The 13,224-nt window shown below is 41.7% G+C and overlaps 1 protein-coding gene across 4 annotated transcripts in view; it reads right to left on the bottom strand.

Annotated features, from left to right (window-relative positions):
* LOC122549211 (myelin basic protein) overlaps positions 1–13,224 on the bottom strand; it is a 183,159-nt gene that overhangs the window by 112,778 nt on the left and 57,157 nt on the right. For all 4 annotated transcript variants that reach the window (XM_043688631.1, XM_043688630.1, XM_043688633.1 and 1 more), the window contains one exon: positions 972–1,035. In XM_043688631.1, coding sequence (XP_043544566.1) covers positions 972–1,035 — 64 coding nt within the window. The remainder of the gene's footprint in view (positions 1–971; positions 1,036–13,224) is intronic.

Below are 13,224 nucleotides of genomic sequence, written 5' to 3'. Positions count from 1 at the left end.
CATATTATAGGAAGGATGTGGAGGCACTGGAACTGGTGCAGAGGAGGTTTACCAGGATGTTTCCTGGTATGGTAGGAAGATCGTATGAGGAAAGGTTGAGGCACTTGGGGCTGTTTTCATTGGAGAAAAGAAGGTTTAGGGGTGACTTGATAGAGGTGTACAAGATGATTAGGGGTTTAGATAGGGTTGACCATGAGAACCTTTTTCCACGTATGGAGTCAGCTATTACGAGGGGGCATAGCTTTAAATTAAGGGGTGGTAGGTATAGGACAGATGTTAGGGGTAGATTCTTTACTCAGCGAGTTGAGAGTTCATGGAATGCCCTGTCAGTAGCAGTGGGGGACTCTCCCTCTTTATGGGCATTTAAACGGGCATTGGATAGGCATATGGAGGATAGTGGGCTAGTGTAGGAGAGGTGGGCTTGGATCGGTGCAACATCGAGGGCCGAAGGGCCTGTACGGCGCTGTATTTTTCTACGTTCTATGTTAAACTCCCGGAGTGAAGCAACAATTGTAGGTAATGTTGCCACCTCCAACTAGACACATTGGAAATTTCATCAAGTCACATCAGGCCCAATTATCGTGCCCAAAGCACTTCAATCCTTTTCATATCATCACCAATATTTTCACAACCAATTAAAATGTATTCAAAGATCCAAAAATAGAGAAAACAAACCTTTTGTTTTTAAAACGCCCACTGTAATAGTTTTCTCTGATTACTCACTGTGGTAGCCTAGGGTTTACTTCTCAATTCCTGGTGGCTGCAGGCTAATTCTGGAGATTGGGCACCGAAACATTCATAGGAAATGCGATGATCCTAAAGATTTGAATTTACTGAATGACCTGTATTAATCCTAAAGTTCCATCACATTAACTCTGCAACAGGTAGAAATCTATTGGTCCTGAATTGTGATCAATGAATCAGTTTGTCATAATGCCGGCTCATCGTATGCAATCAAATTCTGTACATACCAAAGACTTCATTGTCCTCTTGTGGGTCCATGGTTAGGCTTCGTGTCTCGGTGTCACACACAGTCTGAAATAAATTGAAAAAGTAGATGCTTAACAAATGCCATCCCACTTTTCCAGTGGAACAGTCATGCACTTCACTCCACTTTTAAACATACTTTAAAATGATAAAAGTTAAAAATCACACAACAGCAGGTTATAGACCATGTTGGATTATAAACTGGTGATGTGTGATTTTTTTTAAACTTTGTACACCCAAGTTCAATACTGACACCTCCACATCAGTAAGATGATAAAGGAGAAAGCAAGGTGGCTACCCAACTCTCAGACACGAGATACAATCGGAGGAATTCCCTCCTCTACCATCCTTGGATCTCACACTGCATTAAATGTTAATCTTTCTAGTGCCTCACTATTCTCCATTTCCAGTATGCCCTGGGGAAATCTTCTTGCTTTCATCAGGAAACACGGCAATAATTTTGGTTTGGAGCGCTGTTTGCTGTAACTTACAGGGAGTCCGTTTAATTAGATTTGACAGCAAACAAGTTCCTCAGCGTATAAAATCTCAGGCCACCACTATGCCCCAAAGCTCTTCACATTTTAAAAAATACTTAATTGGCTGTAATGTAGGAAATAGACCAATTTGCTCACAAGCAAAAGCTTCACATAAAGCAACGTGATAACATCCAGATCATCTGCCCTTGTTATGTTGGTTGAGGGGTGAATGTTGGCCAGGAGATCTCCACTGGTCTCTTCAAACAGTGTCATGGGATTTTTAGCATCCAATTGTGGAGAGCAGACAAGGCCTCTGTTGAGCATTTCATCCAAATCACAGATTCAGTCTGAGCCTTAATTATTATTTCCCTAAGGATTTGTTTCAGCAAAGGAACGATGTTCAACTCTAATTAATAAATGAAAAAATACTCATTATCACGATCATTAAAAAACAAAAAGTGTCATCAAGATGCAAAACCAACCACAAAACAACAATCAGAAGAATCTTCACTTCAGTGTGATTTTTTTTGTTACACATATCGATTTAGTGGCTGGAATCTTCTGCTTGCAGGGGTGATGAATTTGGAGCCGGGCATCTCATTGGGCGAACAGTCACGTACCGAAACTACGCTTCCTTCTTACCTTGGTCAAAGGTTGACCACCCCTGCCAACTGGCCACATCCTGCCGAGGTTGGGATTAACCCAGCTACAGATTGATCGGACATCAACTGGGTGACAGGTTTAGACAGTAGATTTGGATCGGCTCAGGCTTGGAGGACCGAAGGGCCTGTTCCTGGGCTGTAAATTTTCTTAGTTCTTTGTTCTTCTTTGTTCATGCAATGCACACAACATGTCCAATGGTGCAGGGTCACTGGCCATCTCAGAAAGGGTGTGAGGGTCACCTTCTCAATAAAAAAGTGCATCTGCGCCTGATCGAGGGTTTGGACATTGGAGACAGCACTGCCTTCACTCCAGAGACAGAGACAATTACCTCTGTGAGTAACCCCAGACTACCTGGGCCTTCTGCGATCCCTGAACCATGGGGGTGCGGCTGATGGTGGTGATGGCTGCCGCCTTTCACCGGGCAAGTCTTCTGCTCAGCTGCCCCCTCATCCCATGCTCTTGATTCCAGGGCAAGGTGGCCCACTGGCTTTTACACTGTCCGAGTGGCGGCTTGTTTGGTGGGCCTTCCCTGGGAAAAGGCAGCTTGGGTCTCCAACCTGCTGAAAACACCCTTAAAATGGTCTCAACAAGATTTCAAATCAAATTTTCAACAAAACTTTTACAAGGTGTTTTTATCCTCCAAAGCTTAAGGAGAGATTTCCCAGGCAGCAAGAATCTTTGAATGGAGATCAAGTTTGCTTCCAACTTTTGACAGTTTAACTCCGTCACCCTAACTCATTACTAGATCTGCAAAATTGTAAAGTAGATATTATAACACCCTAAGCCTCTTTGTTCACAAACCCATTAAGGGGTGAAAACGATTCTAAGCTGTTCTGGATTCCTTTTACTTTTTATTTAAAAAAAAACACTACTTTAAATCCAATTTCACAGCAAAATTGTGTATTGCATCAGCCTCCAGCCATTTTATAACATCCACATTATCTTTACAAACTTTGCCCCTGATGCATAATTGAGTTTGCGTGGATGCAGTGAGCAGACATTGGAATGAACTGATAGACTGACGAATAACCATGGAGAAGGGGGGGGAGAAGTTGGAATAGGCTGCCACCCGGTGCAGGAATACGTAACTATGTAAAAAAAGAACACAACAATGCAATGGGTCAACTACTTCAACTCTGGAATCTCAGGTTCGAATCCATGCAACTCCAAAGAATGGAGTACATGACACTTCACTGCAGTACCGGCAGAGCGCTGGACTATTTAAGAGGAGACACTAGAGCCTCAACCTATCCACTATGGCACCAGGTGAAGACGACCCAAATGGCCTTACCAACAGATATTGTTCAACCATTAAACATGGATTATAAAAAGGCAGAAAATCAAACTGCTATCACTTTGCTGTTTTCCAGAGCTTGAGCTTGTTAGTTAGCTGCGATGTTTCCTATGTTAAAGCATTGACTGCATTTGTGAAAATGTTTCACTGGCTGTAAAACTATTTGGCATGCTCACAGGCGTTGCATGTGTGAATAAAAGGGACAGACATGTATGTAAAAAGTGAGGAACGCCTGTTTCAGGTATGAGTGAATGATTCATTTTGTTTAGCTTATACAATATTGCAGGTAAAGCATTTGTGATTGAGGACTTTTAAGAGCTATATTGTCCAATTTTATCTTCAAAGGCATAACTCCTATGCGCAAAGCACCATGTAAAGCAGTCATTAGATTAGATTAGATTCCCTACAGTGTGGAAACAGGCGCTTCGGCCCAACCAGTCCACACCAACTTAAATGGCTTATGTTAAGCCATTCAACAAGATGAAGCAGCATACAGTGTGTAAAGTCAGTTTTCATGGAGAAAAGTATTCATTATGTGAAGCCATTTAACAAAGTCAAGAACTTTCATTGTGTAACAGCAGATGGCTTAATCTTTATTACTGACACTTGATTGTAGCAGCCACCCAATTAATACGTATGCCGCCTTATCTGGATGTACCTCCCTGTAAGTGACTATATACCTCATTAAGAAACTGCTGCTCGAGGAAAGACCAAGAACTCATGTTTCTGTGCACATGGATAATTGTTCGTTCTCCCTCCAGGGCCCAGAATAAAGATGAAGGTAAAACAACTGTATTGCTTCAACTGAGGCGGGAGCAGGATGACACTATAACTTGCTTGAAACTACTCCTCATTTAGATTTTAAAAGTTTAACCATGTGACTGGTGGTGTAAGGAATGAGCTGCCAGAGGAAGTGGAGGAGGCTGGGACAATTACAACATTTAAAAGGCATCTGGATGGGTATATGAATAGGAAGGGTTGAGAGGGATATGGGCAGAGTGCTGGCAAATGGCACTAGATTGGGTTAAGAGATCTAGTTGGCATGGGTGAGTTGGGCCAGAGAGTCTGCTTCTGTACTGTACATGTCTGTGACTGCAAAATGTGATTGAAGCTTTCTTGTAAAATTGTCTGAGTCCCATCAATGTCATTTCCAGGATGCCTGCCTGAGACAGTTAAAAAGGATAAGACTGCAATTGACATTTTGGCCCCAGGCTATTACTGACTGAAGAGAGCCATCATCAACACCTGTGCCTTCAATATGGATTTTTCTAGAACCATGTTTTGATCATCTTCGCCTCAAATGACAAACAGGGTCATCATCTGAAGGGTTTGATAGCAGTCATGGAGCAATAACCACTGGAAACTCAAGTCCAATCTCGTTCTGAAAGGTCTCACTCCAAATAGTACAGGATGCTAAAAACAACGAAGTTTTGAATGAGTTGGAAACACTCTTTTCCTTCACATTTCGCTCTGCCTCTGATAATGCATTTGCCTTTGCAGGTGACTGTATCTTGTTTTTATTTGTATGCTTCCTGGAGAAATTCCCTGATTTTCATCAGAAAACATTGCTGTTGTTTTGGTTCAGAGTTGTGTTGCTAAAGTGTGTAGGGACTCAGACTAATTAAAATTGTACTGATGACATAGTGTGATGGAGCCTGCAGCACACAATCAGCTTATTAGCTAGCATAACAGACACTTTAAAGACTGACCTGCATTTATGTAGCTCCTTTCATGACATCGGAATGCCCCAAAGTGCTGGCTGGACATGTTCCTGAGGCACCGGGGGCAGCAGCTTCAACAAAAGTGGTGACGGCATTATGGCCCAATATGAGTAGAGTGAGAGAGGTTCCCCAGTATCTGAGGCAGCAGCATCAAAAACAGGCTGCTGAGGTCTCCTGGACAGCTACATAAGTGGAGGTCTCAAAGACTGCTGAACGTTTAACTTAACTCCTTTCTTTTTCTAGTTCAAATTAGTGAAGGACTTTAATGTTAACTATTACCCTATTTCTTTATTTTGTTTATTCTATAAAGGTAATGCTTAACAAGCTAACTCTGCTTCTCTTATTACTTTACAACTAGGTACCGTTGTACCCAAGATGGTACCATGTGTGGCGACATTGCACATTTTTCACTGTACTCCTATACGACAGCACACCTAACAATAAAACCCAAATCTAAGATCTGCAAAGATGTTTTGTGTTGGTAACCAAGTGTCACGCACTCTCACTACATGGCCAGCCCAACTTAGTTGTGACTGTCTTAGCAAGCTGACCCAGTGAGCTCCCGAATGTCCGATATTTTCTCCTGACAACTGGTCTTCAGCAGCTTCCAAAAAGCAGCACGAGCGAAACTAGTTGGGCATGATGCTGGTAAGAGTACATGTCTTGAATGGGTCAAGAAAATTGTTTATTGATTAAATGTCCTGCCCAATCAGTTTAGTAAGCAGACTTGCACCACTGTTCCAGTACTGATGCTCAAAGTTCTCCAAAGGTTACACTTGCTTTGGCATTTCTTGCAGGTATTGAGTCATCAATATACACAGCTTGAGAGAGTGTGCAAGCAGAGAGTAGAAGGAGGTCAATCAGCACATTAGGCCTCTGTGAATGTGCAGGAAATAGGCCATTACAGCCACTTGAGACTGCTCCATCATTTAGGAAGATGACGACTGAGCACTAACCTCAATTCCATTATACTGTACGATTCCCCCATGGTCCCAAACCCCTTGATCTTTCCTGACAGATTTTCATTTTGTTTCACTTTTTCTAGAATTTACACATTCCCTTCAGAAAGGAACTATTAAACCTGCTTCCAGCACCTTTCCAAACAGTTCATTCCAGATCATCACAATTCTAGCTTTTCTGCCTTTATATTAAACCTAATTGCCAACACTCTTGCATAGTAATATATTTTGGAGGTGTGGATGACATAGCTGTATTGTCACTGGACTAGTAATCGGAGACTCAGCTAATGTCCTGGGAAACTGGGAATTTGAGTTCAATGATTATCTGGAACTAAAATGCTAATGATGGGCATGAAACGATGCTGGTCAAAAACCATATCTGGTCCACTAATGTTCCTTTAGAGAAGGAGCAGTGTTGTCCTTACATGGAAGTGTCGTGGACAGCGAAGAAGGTTACCTCAGATTACAATAGGATCTTGATCAGATGAGCCAATGGGCTGAGGAGTTTAATTTAGATAAAGGCAAGGTTGCATTTTGGGAAAGTAAATCTTAGCAGGACTTATACTCTTAATGGTAAGGTCCTAGGGTATGTTGCTGAACAAAGGGACCTTGGAGTACAGGTTCATAACTCCTTGAAAGTAGAGTCGCAGGTAGATAGGATAGTGAAGGTGATCAGGGCACTTTCTTCTAATGAAGGTGGTATGTTTTGGTATGTTTTCCTTTATTGGTCAGTGTGTTGAATATAGGAGTTGGGAGGTCATGTTGCGGTAGTACAGTACGTTGGTTAGGTCACTTTTGGAATATTGCTTGCAATTCTGGTCTCCTTCCTATCTGAAGGATGTTGTAAAACTTGAAAAGGTTCAGCAAAGATTTACAAGGATGTTGCTAGGGTTGGAGAATTTGAGCTATAAGGAGAGGTTGAATAGGCTGGCGCGGTTTTCTCTGGAGCATCCGAGGCTGAGGGGTGACCTTATGGAGGTTTATAAAATGATGAAGGGCATGGACAGAGTAAATTGACAAGGTTTTTTCCCTGAGATGGGGGAGTCCAGAACGAGATGGCATAGGTTTAGGATGAGAGGGGAAAGATAAAAGAGGGAGCCAAGGAGCAACTTTTTCATGCAGAGGGTGGTATGTGTATGGAATGAGCTGCCAGAGGACGTTGAGGAGGCTGGTACAAATGTAACTTTTAAAAGACATCTGGAAGGGTATATGAATTTGGAGGGATATGGGCCAGGTGCTGGCAAGTGGGACTAGATTGGGTTGGGATATCGGGTTAGCATGGACGTGTTGGACGAAATGGTCTGTTTCTGTACTGTACATCTCAATGACTCGAGATAATCCCGATCCAGAGTCATGCAGTTGACTCTTAATCACATTTTGAAATAGCCAAGCAAACCAAATTAAACTGGAAAGACAACCATTGACTAAAACAATGAAAACAACCAATGACAAATGCAGAACTGTTGATGCTGCAAAATCCTCATTAGCATCGGCTAGTCAAACAATAACCTGAAGTAGTCATACTCATGGAATGATACCTTGCGCATGACATTCCAGACAGGTCCATCACCATCCGTGGTGATATCCTGTCCCACCAACAGGACAGTCCCAATAGAGGTGGCAGCACAGTGGGATACAGTCAGGACGGAGCAGCCCAGGAGCCTCAATATTGACTCTGGACCCCACAAAATCTGATGGCACCAGATCAAATGTTGCCAATGGAAACTACAGGCTGTTACCACGTACTGCCACCAATCCATTCTTGGCTGATGAACAAGTACTCCTTCACATCTGAAGGTGGCAAGGGTGCAGAATGTACTGGAGGTGGGGGCTTTGATGTTAAAAAAAAAACTGTCAATCAAGTTGGTTGAATCCTGTAGGTCACAGCTGATAAACTAGGTCAACAGCAGATGACGAGGGAATCAACAAGAGGGAAAAGATACTTGACCTCATCCTTACCAATATGTCTGCTGCAGATGCATCCGCCCATGATCAGAAAGAGTGACCAACATGCAGTCAATGTGGGGCTGAAATCCTGCCTTCATGTTGATAACAATTCACATGATCTCATCACCGTGCTAAATGCAACAAACTTCAAACAGATCTAGTGACATGATGGACAACCCATTAGGTGCTGTGGACCATCAACAGTAATCAAATTGTACTTCAACAGAATCTGCAATCCTATTCTCCACCAGTACCTGGTTTAATGAAAATCCAGGACAGCACCAGGCATACTCAAAAAAGTCAACCTGGTGAAGCTACAAAACAGGACATTGTTAAAATGCAAGTGACAGGCCTCAGTGATTCCACGCCAACAGATGCGATCTAAATTCTGCCACAACTAGCAAAATAATTAACTGGAGGAGGCAGCTCCATCCTCAATAATGGGGGGGCCCAGAATATTAGTGCAAAAGACTGAAATATTTGCAAAAATCTTCAGTCATAAGTGCTGAATGGATGATCCATCTCAGCCTCCTCATGAGTTCCCAACATTACAGATACCAGTCTGCAGCCAATTCAGTTCACTGCATGCGATGTCAAGAAATGGTTGAAGGCACTGGTTAATACAAAGGGTGCGGACCCTGCAATAGTACTGAAGATGTATGCTATAGAATATAGAAGATGTACTATCAAAATTCACCAAAGTTCCTCAGACAGCAGCACCTTCCAAACTGACAACCACTTCCATCTAGAAGGAAAAGGGCAGATGTATAATGGAACACCACCATCTACACGTTTCCCTTCAAGCCTTTCGCCATCCAGACATGAACATACATTGCCATTCCTACAGTTGTGCTGGGTGAACTGCAACTCCTCAAATAACTTTGTGGGTTTACTTTTACTAGATGGACTGTTGTGATTCACCACCACCTTCAGACTATTACAGTGAAAGTTGCACAATTCCACTTCAAAGACAGTTTGCTCATTATTCAAAGCATTACCCTGATATAACATTTCTTCTAAACTAGCATTCTGATTCAATCTAATTGCTGTGATCTCAGTTTTAGCAACCCTTCATTGTTAGTTGCTAAACATACTTTGTTATTTTGTTGGCATTAAAATATTATCTTGGTTACCAAGCAAGGAAATAGCAGTTGACTTGTTTTCAAATAAATACATTTCATTCAATGTATTCTGATTAGACATTAATATAAATGCATTCACCCCAGCTCAAACTGTAATCAAAAAAAAGATACTGAATATTGTTATCTCTTTATTCAAGGTTACTGAAATCAAGGGAAGGAAGAGGAGATTCAGATAGCTAGATCCAACTGAACAGTGATCACAGGTACAGATGCTGTGAGCTAAAAGGTGTCACCTTCAGCTAAATTATCTTTTGCTTATCGTGCTGCTGCAATTGTTACCAAGGTTCCAACAATAAGCAAAACGTGGACCAGCGGCAAGCAACACAAAACTGGATGAAAATACAAGCTTCTCATGAGCAAATATGACAATTTCATCTGAGACAAGATCAGAGGAACAACGTTACATAGTGCATTTACATAGTGCCTTAAACAAAGTAAAACCTCTCGGTGTCTCTCAGCAACATAATTTGACACTAAATCATTCAGGGGTTATTAAAATGGGAAGAAGGAAATTGTGTTGCAAGAGGTAAAATGAATTATTTTACAGAGTGCCTTACATAACTACCAGACAACTCAAAGGACCTTACACTCAAATGACACTGTTGAAGGAAATGCAGCAGCCAAATTGCTGATAGAGAACTCCCACAAACAGCATTTAGCTGATGAGCAGATAATCTGATTTGGTCATAAATATTGGGCAAGATACTCGTATGCCCATCTGCAAAGGACAGGCAAAGCCAAAGGTTAATATCTCATCTCAAAGATAGCATCTCTGACAGTGCAACAGTCCTCACTTCTGCATGACACTGGTGAGCTTTAAAACCAAGAAGGGTAGCAAGGAGAGGTTTAGGGAAATCCAAATTTCCCTAAAAGGTGAAAACCCATGCAGACACGGGGAGAATATGCAAACTTTACCCAGGCAGAGTCATAGAGTCATACAGCATGGATACAGACTCTTCGATTCAACTAGTCCACGCTAACCATGTTCCGAAACTGAACTAGTCCCACATGCCTGTGCTTGGCCTATATCCCTCGAAATCTTTCCTATATAAGAACTTATCTAAATGTCGTTTAAATATTGTAACCATACCTGCACCCACCACATTCTCTGGCAGTTCATTCCACACTTACCAACTCTCTGTGTAAGTTATCAAAGGCTGGAATCGAACCTGGGTGTCTAGTGCTGTGAGACAGCAGTACTAGTGACTGAGCCACCATACCACCCTGGTATTTTCAGAAGGCAATCTGCTTTTCTTACTTTGCCTGGTCAACAGGTGACTCCAGATCTATAGCAACATGGTAGACTTTTAACTGCCCTCTGGCTTTCTATGATCTTTCAATGGTCAGGACCATTGAAAGCTGTCAGGGAATAAGCTTCCAAAGAAATAATCAAAGAGTTCACATTAATATAATGCAGTGAATGCACTCTGGCCGTGCAGCTCCATTTTACCACTTTCTTTTGAAGATTTAAATAAATATAGACAATATTTTTAAAATAAAAAGACTGTGTTGAAATCAAATCAATCAATCTCAGGGCCAATCTTGAAATAAATTAATGCACAAGTTTTACAAGGTGTTAACCACCTCATTAGATCACACAGCAATTAATAATTCTACGCAGGAACTAGTTTTACAGCTTTCTCAGATATTAAAACATAATTTGTTCTCACCAAGTCTTCCCAACACTTTGCTGATAAAGTATTTCATCTCATCTCCAGAACAAATAGCAAGCTGGAGGGTCTTCCCACTTAATGAAGACATGTAGCTTCCAGTGAAAAATGATAACGTAGAACCAGAACAAAGTGAAAACAATATCACTCAATATTTGCTTTGTACATTATCAAAAGCAGCCTGAAGCAATAAGCTTGTATGTGTGTGTGTGTGTATAGAATACTCAATTCTCCAAGGATTCTTCCTGATAGCTTTCTGTAACTGAGATTGAATACTGCATGCTTTCATCCCCCTCTACCTGCATCTAAATTTTGGTGAAAATATTAATCCTGCATGTGTTGCTTTGGGCCAATTCATTTTGTTTCTTCAAATCCCCCCCCCACCCCACCACTGCCAATCCCATTCTCCCAATCCTCCAGGATTGTTCTGAACTAACTGAGAACCAAAGATTATTTCCCAGCTGCCCCAGTCCCCAATGCTGGGCAAAATGTGCAGCTGCAGGACAACAAAGTGACTGTGCAACCCCAGGATCAAACTGAAAGTAAGCAGGCTTTGCATTTCTTAAGCACTTTCCATGACCTAAGGATGTCTCAAATCACTTTGGAGTTAGAGTCAATGGCATACTTTGAAATACAGTCACTGTTGTAGGAATTATGACACATGATTTTTGCATGGTATGATCCCATAAACAGTCATAGAGGTGCACAGCATTGAAACAGACCCTTCGATCCAACTTGTCCATGCCGACCAGATATCCCAACCCAACCTAGTCCCACCTGCCAGCACCCGGCCCATATCCCTCCAAACCCTTCCTATTCATATACCCATCCAGATGCCTTTTAAATGCTGCAATTGTACCAGCCTCCACTTCCTCTGGCAGCATCTGACAGACACAGATATTAAGAGCGAGTGAGCAAGGGAGATTTGAAAGGAGCATTTTCCAAGAACAAAAAGAAATAGCAGACAGATGGAAAAGTTTCGACAAAGAAATTCCAGAGCTTTGAGGTGATAACAACAAGATCACTGGATGATAAAGTTGAAGGGCCACTGGTCTAGACATGTCTATAGATGCTGCTAGACCTGCTGGGTTTCTCCAGCACATTCGGCTTTTGTTGCCAGTGGATAATATCCTGGGGGGGGGGGGGAGAGAGATTAATATTTTGATGGGATTGCCCTGCTCTACTTTGGCAGAGATGTGCGAGATCTTTCCTTTCAGTGCACTGACCGCCCTCTCCTCAGACAGTCACCGAGTTCCTATGTTCCGTGCTAAATTCTTCAGAACGGGAAGTGTACCCACAGCTGAGCAGAAATACGCTTCAGATAAATGCAACAGCACATCTAAGACACAGTGGGTGTAACCTCAGGTGAAACCCGACTAATTGTCGTGCTCAAAAACCACCAGCTATTTTTCAAGGAGAAAAAGAAGAAAAATATTTTTGTTTTGAGTATTAGAGAAACGTGACAGCACACTTCCTTTGACCACGCACTTGACATTTTGAGTGAAAAGAATGAGTAAGGCACTGCATGTTAAGTGAAGTAAAAACTAACTTGCATTCCTAGAGAATTATAAAAGCAAAATGCTGGTAAGAAGCTCAGCAGGTTAGGCAGCATCTCTGGGTAAAGAGAGTTCTAGCATTTTTGTGTCAGATTTCCGGGAGTGTAAATTGGAAAGCAAAGTCTTTGAGGTAACAAAGAACTGTTCAAGGCACCTCATGGACAAAATCTGACAGACACCGGGAGATAGTAAGAGCAAGTGAGATTTAAAAGGAGCATTTTCCAAGAGAAAAAAAGAAATAGAAGACAGATGGAAAAGTTTATAACCAGGTTATTGTAAGCACAGACACAAATGGAATGGTGAGTTAACATACAGTGCACAAAAGACCAGAATTGCCGGAGTGCTAAGATCTGGGAGGGTTTCAGAGATAAATAATGAATGGCACAGCCATAGAAGGATTGAAAGCAAGGAGGAACATTCTAAAAATTGAGGTATTGGTTGACCAGGAGCCTAAATAGCACAAAAGGAATGGTTAAACAGGACTTGATATGAGTTAGGACGCATAGCAGAGTAGTGGAGCTTAATTTCTAGCATGTTACCTCAGTAAGGCACAACACAAGGCACTGTTGGCTTCTTGTATTTCAAACTCTATAAACAGGAGATTCTCTACACATGGAGTCATCATAAAAGCTCAAAAACATTAACAAAATATGCTGAGAGTCCCCAGTTTATCTGTCTGCTAGGATCTTTGTAATAAAAGATTCTAACCACCACAAAATGTCAACATATAACTGTACGAGTTATAACTGTAACCCCATTTTAAAAGCTGCCTACTCACATGCATTCAGTCAAACAATTTTTAAAAAAAT

This window comes from Chiloscyllium plagiosum, chromosome 4, assembly GCF_004010195.1.
Source record: "Chiloscyllium plagiosum isolate BGI_BamShark_2017 chromosome 4, ASM401019v2, whole genome shotgun sequence".
NCBI classification, from domain to species: domain Eukaryota; kingdom Metazoa; phylum Chordata; class Chondrichthyes; order Orectolobiformes; family Hemiscylliidae; genus Chiloscyllium; species Chiloscyllium plagiosum.
The sequence above is the reverse complement of the archived record's forward strand: the minus strand, read 5'-3'. Positions and strand labels throughout refer to the sequence as shown.